Source organism: Diceros bicornis, chromosome 8 (genome assembly GCF_020826845.1).
Source record: "Diceros bicornis minor isolate mBicDic1 chromosome 8, mDicBic1.mat.cur, whole genome shotgun sequence".
NCBI classification, from domain to species: domain Eukaryota; kingdom Metazoa; phylum Chordata; class Mammalia; order Perissodactyla; family Rhinocerotidae; genus Diceros; species Diceros bicornis.
Genome location: NC_080747.1, coordinates 61,779,916 through 61,791,589, shown reverse-complemented (window position 1 = coordinate 61,791,589; position 11,674 = coordinate 61,779,916). Strand labels below are relative to the sequence as shown.

Genomic DNA, 11,674 nt, shown 5'->3' with positions numbered 1-11,674 from the left:
CAAAGACCAAATATATTTAGTATACCGCGGTATGTGAACCAAATAAAACGAGACAAGAACAGATACAAAAATGTTTCAGTTGTGCCAAAGACAACAGGGACAATGTGACAGAAGGCTAGCTGCCCAAAAAAGTCTGTATTCCTGTTCCATAGTACAGATGACACAGACACAGCTGTCCAGCTAGAGGCTCTGTTCTGCAGCCCCCGCCTCCCCTCACATCTAGGTGTGGCCACCTGACCAGTTCTCACTAATGGCGTGTAGACAGATCAATATGTGGCACTTTCTGGCCAAAAGTTTTAGTAAGCGTTGGTGTTTTACCTCACTGTATTTCCCCTTCCAGGGGCTGGATACAGTGGACAGTGAGGTCCTGGGGTAACCGTGGGCCCCCAGGACCGGTTTGGCTGACCCCATCTTATCGGCAGAGTAATTAAGAAATTGTCTTTCAGAAAATTTGCTAAGTCACGTAGCCAGAGCATGCGCAGAAGAAGAAATCTTGACTTGAAATGATTGTGGAACCAACGATTCTCTTCCCCATGGAACTGAAGGACTGGGACATGACCAGAACTTAAAATTTGGACTCTCATCAGAAGTGAAGAGTCCAGCATTCAGGAAGATCTGGTGTTAAGATTCCTTCCCCACCTTAACATAAATGTTTGGAACCTCATCATAAATGTTTGGAACCTCATCATAAATGTTTAGAACCTTACCATAAATGCTTGAAGCCCACCAATCAAAACCTGTCCCTCCAGCGTTACCACATGCCAGTCTGCTCTCCCTAATATCTTAAATTTCACCCCAAATCCTGAATCAGGGAGACAAATCTGAGGGCACACGTCCCCTGTCTCCCAGCAGATCAGTCTCGTGGAATATCCTCTCCCAAAAGCTGATGCCAGAATTAATTGGCTTGTTTATGTGCATCAGGCAAGAGACCCTCAGTTTGGGGCAGTAACACTAGGAGATGGTAGAGCCACAGGACAGAAGGAGCCTGGGTGAGAATCTCTGCAAGGAGAAGAGTGGGCCTCCAGCCAGAAATACCCACTGCTGACTGTTTAGTGAGCAAGAATTAAGCTTCTGTTGTTGCAACCTGCTTACATGGATGGTGTCTGTGACAGCAGCTAGCGTGAGCCCTAACCAGTGAAGATAATAAACTAAGTAGGGCATCTGCACTCCCAAAAGAAAATCCTTGTTTCTCCTCTAAATGATAGCATTAGTACTCTAAGCACATCTAATTTTAAATAACGATTTTTAAAAATATGAAGTTTAGTACATGTATCTTTTACATCAATTGGCTTTACTGAAAAATTTCTTATTTTATCAGGTAATGATAAAATAGCTAGTGATAGAACTCTGGAGATATTTGTATTGTAAATTGTTTTACCTTTAATTTTACATAATAGAAATGCTTGGGCATTTTGTGCTGTAATAGTAAATGCCGTCTGAAGACCTCACTGGTAGGGTATAAAATTCATTATGAAGTAGGTAAGACGTATACAAGAATTTACCATAAAGGTTTTGGCTATGAGCCAAAAGCTGTCAAACAGCTCTTTTAAGCACTAACACTATTTTTGGTTGGAATTATGCTCTTTTCAGCAAAGACCATCTGTAATGAGGAGTAAACATTGTTTCGCCAAAAGATGTTACACTTAGTAAAAGTTGTTTTAACATTGAAGAATTAATTTTCAAGTACAGGCAGGCAGAATACCCCTCCAAACAAAGGTAAAGTTTTAAAAGAAATATTCTAAAACTTTTTCTCCTGATGTTTGCTTTTTTCTTTGTGTCTGTTATTAGTGGAGGAAAATATTAGTATTTTATTTTACATCTAAGCTATTATGGTACTAAGATTTAGATGAATAATTCAGACATTAAGATATTAAAACTCAGGTTTTATTATTATTCAGTTATAATAACAATGTTTAAATGTTTATTTCTTCTCAGAGCAAAGATGTACTTCTATATCACTGTCCTGTTATAATTTTGTTACCCAAGAGAGCTGCTGGGATGAAAGGAGAGGGAAGAGGGTGAGACGATTGCTAGGGGACAGTCCACCTGTCGGTCCACATCTGGTGTGAGAGGGGAGGGGCGAGGGGAGAGCATCCTGCAGAGGCCCCTCTAGTGATGATGGGCGTGTCCCTCCCTGCAGTCAGGCTGTACCTGTACCTGCCAGCCCTCTAGCAGGTGTCATTCAGGCCACCTCACTCAGCCCACACCTTAACCCCATCCTCCTTCCCTTCCTCGTGGCTGTTCTCGATGACGGACTGTGATTCAGCCCTCAATCCTTAAGACAGACATACCTGCTACCTTCAAACCATACCTGGCAGGTAAAATCAAACAAAAAACATTGGAAAGTCTTAATGTATTACCTCATGTCCTTGCTAATCACATCTAGTGACCAGATATTTTCTGATCACAGTTCCATATGGTGTTAACTATTTTTAAGTCTCAAGTGCGCATGTAGTAAAGAGAGCGCTTCTGCAGCTGTACCAGCAGGAAATCAGCCCTCTCTCAATGAAGTTTCACTCCCTTGGTGTAAGGATCACCCAAAGGCTCAAGCTTGAACCCCATGCAGCTGGTTAGTTTCTGGGCTCCCTGACCAGTCCACATCTAAAGCTTAGCCAAGTCAGTGCCCAACAGGACCAACCCTAAAGTAATGATGGATCAGCATAAATCCACCCAAGGCCACAGGAAAAAAAGCCCATGGTCACTGGAAGTATTGTCTACGATATATGTTTCTGCACATTAGACAAAAGCCACTAGCAAATTTGAAACAACTGTGATGGCTAAATTTGGGGTTACACTTCCTTTATTTTAAATTATTCATGTGCTCCACAACCTTAGCCTCTTCCACATTCTGCAACAGCCTCTCCAATACTTTGCAAACTGAATCAGTGAATTCCCCACCACTTGTGAACCACTTTGTCTTCATGGCCAGTCTCTAGGAACCTATTGCTGCACTCTTCCCAGCGGGTGACTTCCCCATTCTCTACCACCACAAACTTCCATTCCACCGCTGTATCTGCTGGCAGGGACACAGAATGAGACCAGAACCCATCCTTGCTATACTGGAGTGGGATGTACGTGTTCCATCTCCCAAGACTCTCATGGTCTCCAGTTACTGCAATGAATTGCACATCAGTACTTGTGATATAATGGACCTGGAACCTGACACTAACTTGCCGAGACCCTGAAGACATTGCTACTACCCTTTTTGGTTTCACATCCATTTCCTGACCTCTTGCTTCCACAAGAGTGCTTCTGCCATAGTCCATTCCCTGTTTTGGGTTTAACAGTGGAGCCTTAAGACTGCCACCCAAACCAGCATCTCCCCAAGATGAGTGCCTAGACACCATTTCCCAGGCCTCGTGGTCAGCTGGGTCCTGACTGCCCAGCTGCGCAAGGCTCACGTGTTCTTTAGCTCTATCCGTGACCAGGTTGCTAGAGGGCAACTTCTCTGCAAAACCTGGAGCTGCATTAGCAGGTGTCTCTTGGCCTTTGTGGAATCCCTGTTTTTCTCGAGGAGATTCAAGGCTTTCATTTCTTGAAACTTCAGAGTAACTCCTGGAGTTACCAGTCTCAGACGTAGTTAGAGATTGTGTGTCTGGAAACTGTCCAGAAGGAACATGTTTTCTTGAATTGTCACAGTCACCGTCTTCTCCAGAAGGACTCTCCTGTCTCCGTGCTGCTTCCTGCAGGTTACCAGGGCCTTTGGTCTCTGAAACCAAACATCCATTGCTTTCTTGAAGATGCTCTAAAAAACAAAAGGAAAAATATAATAGTGTTAGGCAGTTCATGTGAGAAAAAAATAAGTTAGGCTGAGAAAATAATTATTGAAGACTTTATCACTAACCTATCTACAGATTACAAAATTCATCTCTATTAAAATCAAGTACTTAATTACCTAGTTCAGATACTAACTGCACCAACACTGTGCTCTAAGAATATACATGTATATCCAGCCATAAAAGGCGCACCCAGGAGTGTCAGTGTACCAGCAAAGAGTGTAAAGGAAGTGGCAAGGTGTCGAGGCAGAAGTGTAACCCTGTCATGGTTGTCACTCTCCGTAGTCCAGGCCATATGGCATGCAACCAAGTCAAATTGTTTGGCTCCTATCAAAAAATGTTGTCCAGCCTGTACGGTGAAGAGCTGCGTGGCTACCGTACAAACCAGAAGAGTACACGGGTACTCGTAGGAACTGCGTGCAGACCAGGGTCAGCTCTCACAGATGCGGGCAGATGAGCAGCCGCTGTGGCTGTGGGGGATACAAAGGACAGCAGTGCATCACTGGGAAAGAGCTGGGGGTGAGGGTGTGGGGAGATGGCTGGTTTCTCCTTGGCAACCCCAAGCGCTTCAGGAACCTCTTAAACAAAACAGGCTTTTACATCTCTTGCCATTGTACATTTAAAAAAAATATTCTTAAAGTACACAATCCAAGCTCCCCCAAAGACTCAGTTTCCTTCTTGGCCAGCTCATTGGTAGTCCAAATAGCTCCCTACAAGATCGAAATCTCCAAAATCATACAATCAGCACAGATAGGATTTTTGTTGTTTTTTCTTTGGGAGGGAGGGTCTTGTTTAATTTTGTCTCTTTTTAATGGTGGGGTTGGAAGTGAGGCATAAATATTACTCTGAATTCCCAAACTTTCAACCTAAAACATGATGCTGGCTTTCAGAAAAAGATGAATGATCTCTCATCCCAACCAACTCGGGAAAGGCACGGGGGCAGATTTTCAAGTGGCTGCGCAGGAACAACACTCCACTAAAAATAAAGTTCACAGATGTCATTTTCTCCGTTAGGCTGGAGTCCAGGCATGGACAGCTGGCTAAGGGAGGGCCCTGGATGGGAAGGTTTTCTGCCAGGGCTCTTACTTTGCCCAGCATAGTCTCTCAAATGTAGAGATTTAAACCTAGATGTCAATTCTACTCATCGGAGTTGGGTCCCCTATGAAGTGCGTCCCTTCCCCAGGGATTAGACAACCTTGTTCTGGGTGAGCATAGGGGAGGGCGGATAGCTCTGAAATGGGCAGCCAGCTTACAGCCCCTGGGCAGCAGCCAAGGCCTTCATGGCCAGAGTCCAACCTGAACTTTGCCTTCCAGACAGAAGCATCCAGATAGCGGGAGGTGCTCACCGCACGGGTGAGGCATGGGAGGACATGAGGCTATGGGATTGGAACTGAGAAAGTGTCCCTGCTCGGTCAGAGATTGAAGAGGGTTGCAGGATCCCCCTAAAACTAAGCACTCCTTTCCGAAGGCCGGGAAGGGGCGCGGCCGCTGCAGCCGCCCGCACTGCACCAAACGCCGCCAAGTGGAGGAGCCCATTCCCGCTGGATGGGCAGGCGCCGGTCCTCAGGGGTGGGCGCTGAGCGCAGACTCAGCAGGGCGCGGCCCCTGGACGACCGGCCAGGGCATCTCCAGGGCCTCTGTGAAGGGGAGAAACCTGTCCGGCGCGTGCGCACCAGCCGGGGAAAATGAAGGGCGTGGGGAGGGTCCTGACCCCGCTAGGGGAAGCTAGTCCGCGGGAAGAGGCCGCTAGGAAAGCTCCAGGTGGGGTTTTTCCTCCCTCGGTGAACTTAAAAGCCCCCTGGCAGATCTGCCCTCTAGACGCAGGGAGGAAGAATACCTGGTTTGGTGACCAGCTCCCGCTTGGAAGGTCCAGGGCTCTGGCCGCCGCCGCCACCCTGATCGCCTCCCAGAGCCGCAGCCTCGCCAGGAGAGGCGTCCTTCTCCTGGTCCGCGTCCCCCTCCTTTCCTGTGTCCCGCAGCAACCAAATAAAAAGCGCCCCGGCCAGACCCCCTCCGACTAGCAGGGCAGACCAGACGGTGCCCATGGCTGAGAGGCCGCAGCTGCGGGAGACCACAGCGACCGGGACGGGGACTCAGGTCATGGAGGCAGAGCCACACCTACCCCGTCCGCTCCAGCCTTTTACGGTGCCCGGCGGCGGGCGCTCCCGCGTGGAGCCCAACCCTCCGCGACTAACACTCAACTTTCTCAGCCCCGCCCTACTCTCCGCCCCGGGGCTGCAGCCTCAGGCTCCGGCCGGGCGGAGACTCTAACGCCTTCCTTTCCCAACATTTTCAATTTCCGACCCCGCCAGTCCCTGGCGGCCGGAGTGCAAGGGGTGCGCGGTTCAACGGGTGCCTCGTTTCACGTGTGTCCCGCACGCGTAAAGAGCCCAAGTGCGCACAGTTACCGCGCGCAAACCCGGTCCTGCTCCACCGCCTTTGCCTGTCACTCCAGCTGCCCGCAAGGCCCAGCCCTGCCTCGGCCTGCGCCGGGCTCCTCGGCGCCCCGCCCCATGGACACTAGGCTTCCAGGAACTTAGTCGCGGAAGAGGCCAACGTGCGTCGTGACGCGCGGGGCTGGGGCTCGGGCTGGAGCGGCAGCACGGCCGCGTGTGGTGGGGTAGGCTGGAAGCACTGTGGATGCGGTGCGGAAAAACCTGGAGACCTAGTGGAAGCTCCATTTGGGAGCCAGTTAGCTGCGCTTAGCCTCCCGCAGCCTCCGCCTCCTCGCCTGTAAAATGAAAGGAGTGGACTGAGACATCCGTTTATAAATGCCAGTCATCTTCCTCGACCTCTTTTAAGGGTTATTGCAAAAGGCGCGCCCTCCTGTCTGAACTGGATGTTGCCCAGGGACAAGCTCCTATGGATGGGTTTGTTAATAAAAATAGCAAGCCTCTTTGTTAAGCGTTGTCTGTGTGCCAGGTGTTTAATGTATGCATTTAATTTGATCCTCAAAAAACAACAACCCTGTGAGCTAAAGATTATACACATTTCTTTCTAAATTCACTCCTCTGCTGATCTGATGGCTTTACATACCAATTTCAAGCTAATGATTCCCGCATTTGTATCCTTTCCCTTGAACTACCCACTCCTACATCCAACCAAGGCCACAGCTGGCAAATATCTGCTTGGAGTAATTACTAAAATGGCTCCCTCTGGTAAAAAAATGTCGCTCAAATGTGCCCCATGCTCGAGCGGACAGAAGCCCCTGACGGGGTGCAAGGCTCGGCTAGTGGAGTTCATGGAGGTCTGGGGCGTGCCTTCGTACAGGTGACTACCCCTACTATCATAAGGGAGGGGAAAGGGAGCGTGGGGGAAGGAAACCACCAACTGGGCATCTACTCCTGGTTGTTAATAGACTTCTCAAAGCCAAATCACTCAAACTCCCGATCTTCCTGCCCAAATCTGCTATTTGCCCTGTCTTCCTCATCTCGGGAAATGGCAACCACATCCTTTACCGTTGCTGAAAAAACAACGTTGAGTCATCCTTGACTCTCCTTTTTTTTCCCCTCTCTCAGTAGGCAGTAGAAAATTCTGCCACTCGTTCTTCAAAATAGATTCAGAATTCTACTTCTCTCCACAGTCAGTGCCATCCTGGTCTGCCACCATCATCTCTCACCTGGATGATTGCAGTTGCCTCCCCCTGTGCTCCCTGCTTCCACCCTTGAGCCCCTACAGGTCACTTTCAAAGCAGCAGTCAGAATGATCCTGTGAAAACACTCCCATCCTCTGCGCCTCTGCTCAATAGTCCAATTGCTCTACATTTCATGGCGGAAACCTTGAAGACCCTGCAGGATCTGTCCCCCGTGACCTCTCTGAGCTCATCTCCATCTCTCCCTTCTCCAGCTACACTGGCTTCCCGCCTAGAATCATCCTTCCTGCAGACATCCATTCAGATGTGTATCCTCTCCCTTACCCTCTTCAGGTCTTTGCACAAGTGTCATCTGCCCTGTGAGCCCTTCCCCAATAATCTCAATTTTAATTCAAACCCCCATCCTCTTTGTCTCTTTAGCATTAGGACATCACTTCTTTTTATTTTCTTATTGAGGTAACATTGGTTTATAACATTATATAAATTTCAGGTGTACATCATTATATTTCTATTTCTGTGTAGATTACATCATGTTCACCACCCAAAGACTAATTACCATCCATCACCACACACATGTTCGAATCACCCCTTTTGCCTGGGGCATCACTTCTAATACACTGTATCATCCATGGATTTGTTCTGTTTAACTTCTTTCTTCTCTTTAGAATGTAAACTACACAAAAGCAGAGTTTATTGTCCTTTGTTCTCTGCTGAATTCCCAGCACCTAGAACATTCCCAGAGTGGTCCCTCAAAAAGTACAGGTTGAATAATTCAATTAGCTCCATGTATTCCCAGTCTGGAGCATTATTGTCATCTTTATATAGATTCTATATGCATTTTTTAATGCAATGTAGATGTTACTTTTTTCAGGTAGATTTCATGTCAAACTGATTAGGGATTCAATGATGGACTTAAGACCTCTAAAGTTTGAAACCACTGACAACCACCCATACATCTCAATTCAGGCAGCCTTAAGATAACAAAACCAATCTTGGGGTGAGTATGAAAACAATAAAAAGTGTTAGCAAAACTATATTTTTAAGAAAATTAGTCATTATATAAAATAACATGCTTTTTATGGACTCTCTTACTAATTGGTTCTTAAATTACAAAACTATTATAGATCTAAGTTTTTAATAGTCAGAATTTTGTAGAAAAGTTTAGAGTTATTCCATTTCCTTTTGCCAAAGTAAAACTTGATGTCAGAGGGATGTCCTTGAATTTTGCAAATTCTGTCGCCAATGGAGTGATTTTATAAATAATAAGAAAATCCTTGAACATTTTATTTCCTCACTGATAATTTCAGTTGCTGCTTCATTGGTTAAAGTTTTTTATTACCGTGCCAATGAATGAAATCCCAGAGGATGTGTAAACTCCTAGAATGCAATTCTCACTATTCATTTCTGATACCTAGAAGGCTCTTACTAAACGTTGATTGTTGTCACCAATTGCTATTTCATTTATTAAAAATATAACCAAAAAATGACATAACTCTTCCCAACCATCAGAATTCCTTTTACATTGTATCGGATTTATCACGCAACATTTTTAAAGAACATTATTTATTTGGATTTTTTAAACTTAAATGTTGACTCATTGATGTCTATGTTGCTGCTTTAAAAAAATTACTCCACTCACTATCACATTTATTGAAAGTCTATAACCACATATTCTAAAAACATTCTTACAACACTAACAATACTGTGTTTATCACCATACAATTGCAAAATGATGTTCTTTGCCTTTATATAGAAGACCTTTGAGCCTAGGAGGACGGGAACGAAAAATGAAAGCAGATTTGGTAGGGACGAGGGAGGAAGATGATGAGTTCTGTTGGGATGGGTTAAATTTGAGGCACTAGCAGGAAGTTGGACCTGGGGGTCTGTGGTTTAAGAAGGGGTTCAGGGCTGGAGACACTGGAAATTCCTTACAGAGAGGTGGCAATTAAATCGTAGTAGAGATTAATTTTCCAAAGGGAAATCAAGAATGAGCCAAACTTCAGCCCTTGGCATAATTTTAAGAAGATTGGAAAGCTGCCTCCACATTGCTGCTTGTGTTGCAATGATGTCTTGATGTTATATTTTAGGGGCCATAAGGTAGTGCCCATTTTCTAACTGATTATTGTTCTATTACATAGAGTATAAATAAATAGATATAGAAATGGATGGATATTTTAAAGTTATATATATACTTTTTTTTCCTTTAGCCTCAGGCAAGAAAAGATTGCTCACTCCTGGTGCAGAGGGATGAGGACAAATCAATGAAAAGCAGCTCTGTTTGCAGGGCCAGGAGGATTAAAGAGGGTGGGAAGAAAGAGCTAGGGAAAAGAGAATCAGGAGACTGGTTTCCAAAGGCAGGTACAAAAAGCGGTGCAAGAAGGTGGTGGGGAGGGGGTAATGGGGATGTCGCTCAGGAGAGTTTAAGTGGATAGAGGACTGAGAAAAAATGGTTGGAGTTGACATATAAGAGGTCATCCGTGACTGCAGTGTTCATGGGGATGGGAATTTGATTTTGGAAGGCTGAGGTGTAAAGGCGGTGAAGGCTGTGAAGTCCAACACTGATTTAGCCTTCTCTTGAGAAATTTGGAGGCAAGGGATAGGAGAGAAGTTGAAGTGTGGCTTAAGAATAGAACAAGGCCCAAGGGAAGTTCTTTCAGACCGAGAGGCCTGGGCATGTTTGCAAGCAGAAAAGAGCCAGTGGAGACCTAGACTGAAGATGTGAAAAGGATAGGAAATACTTCATGGGAATTCCACAAGGGAGGAGGAAGCGGTGAGTCAAGCGAAGGACACCAGTGGAAGAGTTGGCCTCAGAAGAAAGAAGGAGACAGGCATGAAGAAAGAAAGGAATGAACATAAGAAACATTTTGAGGTACAAAGGAGGCAGGGAGTGGGGTTATCAGCTGAGTGCGAGGAAGGAAATCCGATTGAGATTTTAAGGAAAGCCAAGGAAGTAGGAACTAGCCATTGGGAGAAGAGGTTGCCATTGGGAGACCTCTCCCTCATTGAGTCCTGTTGATTCTTCAGTCACAGCCCTCTTGCACTGCTCCTGTCCCTGTCATTCCCGTGCCCTCGCCCCCATTCAGACCCCACCCAGCTCTGTTTAGACAACTACAATCCCTTCCTAATTCATCTCTGCACCTCCCTCCCTTCTGGCTGCGATCCACTCTGCAACCACTCTTGATTCAATCCTTCTAAATGACAGTCCCGAGAGCAGGGCATCTCCTCTGTCTACCAGATTAAATCAACCCCATTTTAGCCTTAAAGGTCTCTATGACACAGCCCCAATGACCTCCCCAGGCCTTTCTCTTACCATTTATCTGCACTCCAGCCATCAAGACTCTCCCACTGGAACCCTGGCTCATTGGTCTAGACATTTCCTAAAAGCTACTTCCTTCCATGAAACTTTTCCCCAGCCCCCAAATTGATTCGTCATTCTTTTCTTTGAACTCTGACTACATATTGTAACTCTCTCAGAGCAAAATATGAGATTTTCTCTTATGGTATAATTATTTTTATAGTTTATCTCAGCCCTATACTAGATCATAAATTTCTTGAGGGCCAGAGTTGTTTATTCTTTGTATTCCCTGGAATGTGAAGTCTATTATCGAATAGGTCTTTTTATGATCCTTGTTCATTGAATACCTAATATATACTGGCACTAAGCTAAGTGCTTTGTAAGGATTATCTCCTGTAATGCCCGGAGAGAAGTAATCTGCCCAAGGTCACACCGCTGATGAGTGAACAAGCTGGAATTTGAACCTAGTATTCCGACCTCCCAGGACTCATGCTTGAAACGCTAGCTACACTGAATCTAACAGCTACTAAATCATGTCCAAATTTCAAAGCACAAAATTTAGATGTGAGTGCAAATTTGGATGTGTGACAGCAAAGAACCCCTCTGGTAGTATTCCAACATTTATGGTGAATTTCAGCCTTGCTGTTGATTTGTAATTCCTCTCTCTGCCAGCCCTCGCCTGCTTAGTTACAAGTGCTCACCACCACCAGCACCTGTCCGTTGCTGTCAAGCCTCTGGCGCCTGCTACTCCACGTAACATTAACCACAAGTCAAACCTTTCTGCACAGCGGTCACACTGGAGCTGCCCAGCTTCAGATTTCACAGAGACATTTGCTAACTGCAACTGTTTGCAAACCTCTGACTCATCTCAGTCCCAGAATAGACTCAAGGTTGAGATCTCTTACGCTAAATGATGAAACCTTTATTTATTTATTTATTTTTATTTTTTACTTTTTTATAATTTTATTTATTTTTTCCCCCAAAGCCCCAGTAGATAGTTGTATGTCATAG

The 11,674-nt window shown here is 45.6% G+C and overlaps 1 protein-coding gene across 1 annotated transcript; it reads right to left on the bottom strand.

Moving 5' to 3' along the window:
• Nucleotides 1–1,875: 1,875 nt before the first annotated feature.
• STBD1 (starch binding domain 1) lies at nt 1,876–6,219 on the bottom strand. Its single transcript, XM_058547293.1, has 2 exons — nt 5,614–6,219; nt 1,876–3,745 (listed from the first exon to the last, which is right to left on the bottom strand). The coding sequence occupies exons 1-2, from the start codon at nt 5,819–5,821 to the stop codon at nt 2,883–2,885; spliced, it is 1,071 nt and encodes a 356-aa protein (XP_058403276.1). The 5' UTR covers nt 5,822–6,219; the 3' UTR covers nt 1,876–2,882.
• Nucleotides 6,220–11,674: the final 5,455 nt, after the last annotated feature.

What these genes read in the sequence shown, in the direction of transcription:
- STBD1 (XM_058547293.1), bottom strand. Translation starts at nt 5,821, where the DNA reads ATGGGCACCGTCTGGTCTGCCCTGCTAGTCGGAGGGGGTCTGGCCGGG. An exon ending in GGAGCTGGTCACCAAACCAG is followed by an intron (nt 3,746 to 5,613) that starts GTATTCTTCCTC and finishes TTTGTTTTTTAG; the next exon opens with AGCATCTTCAAGAAAGCAAT.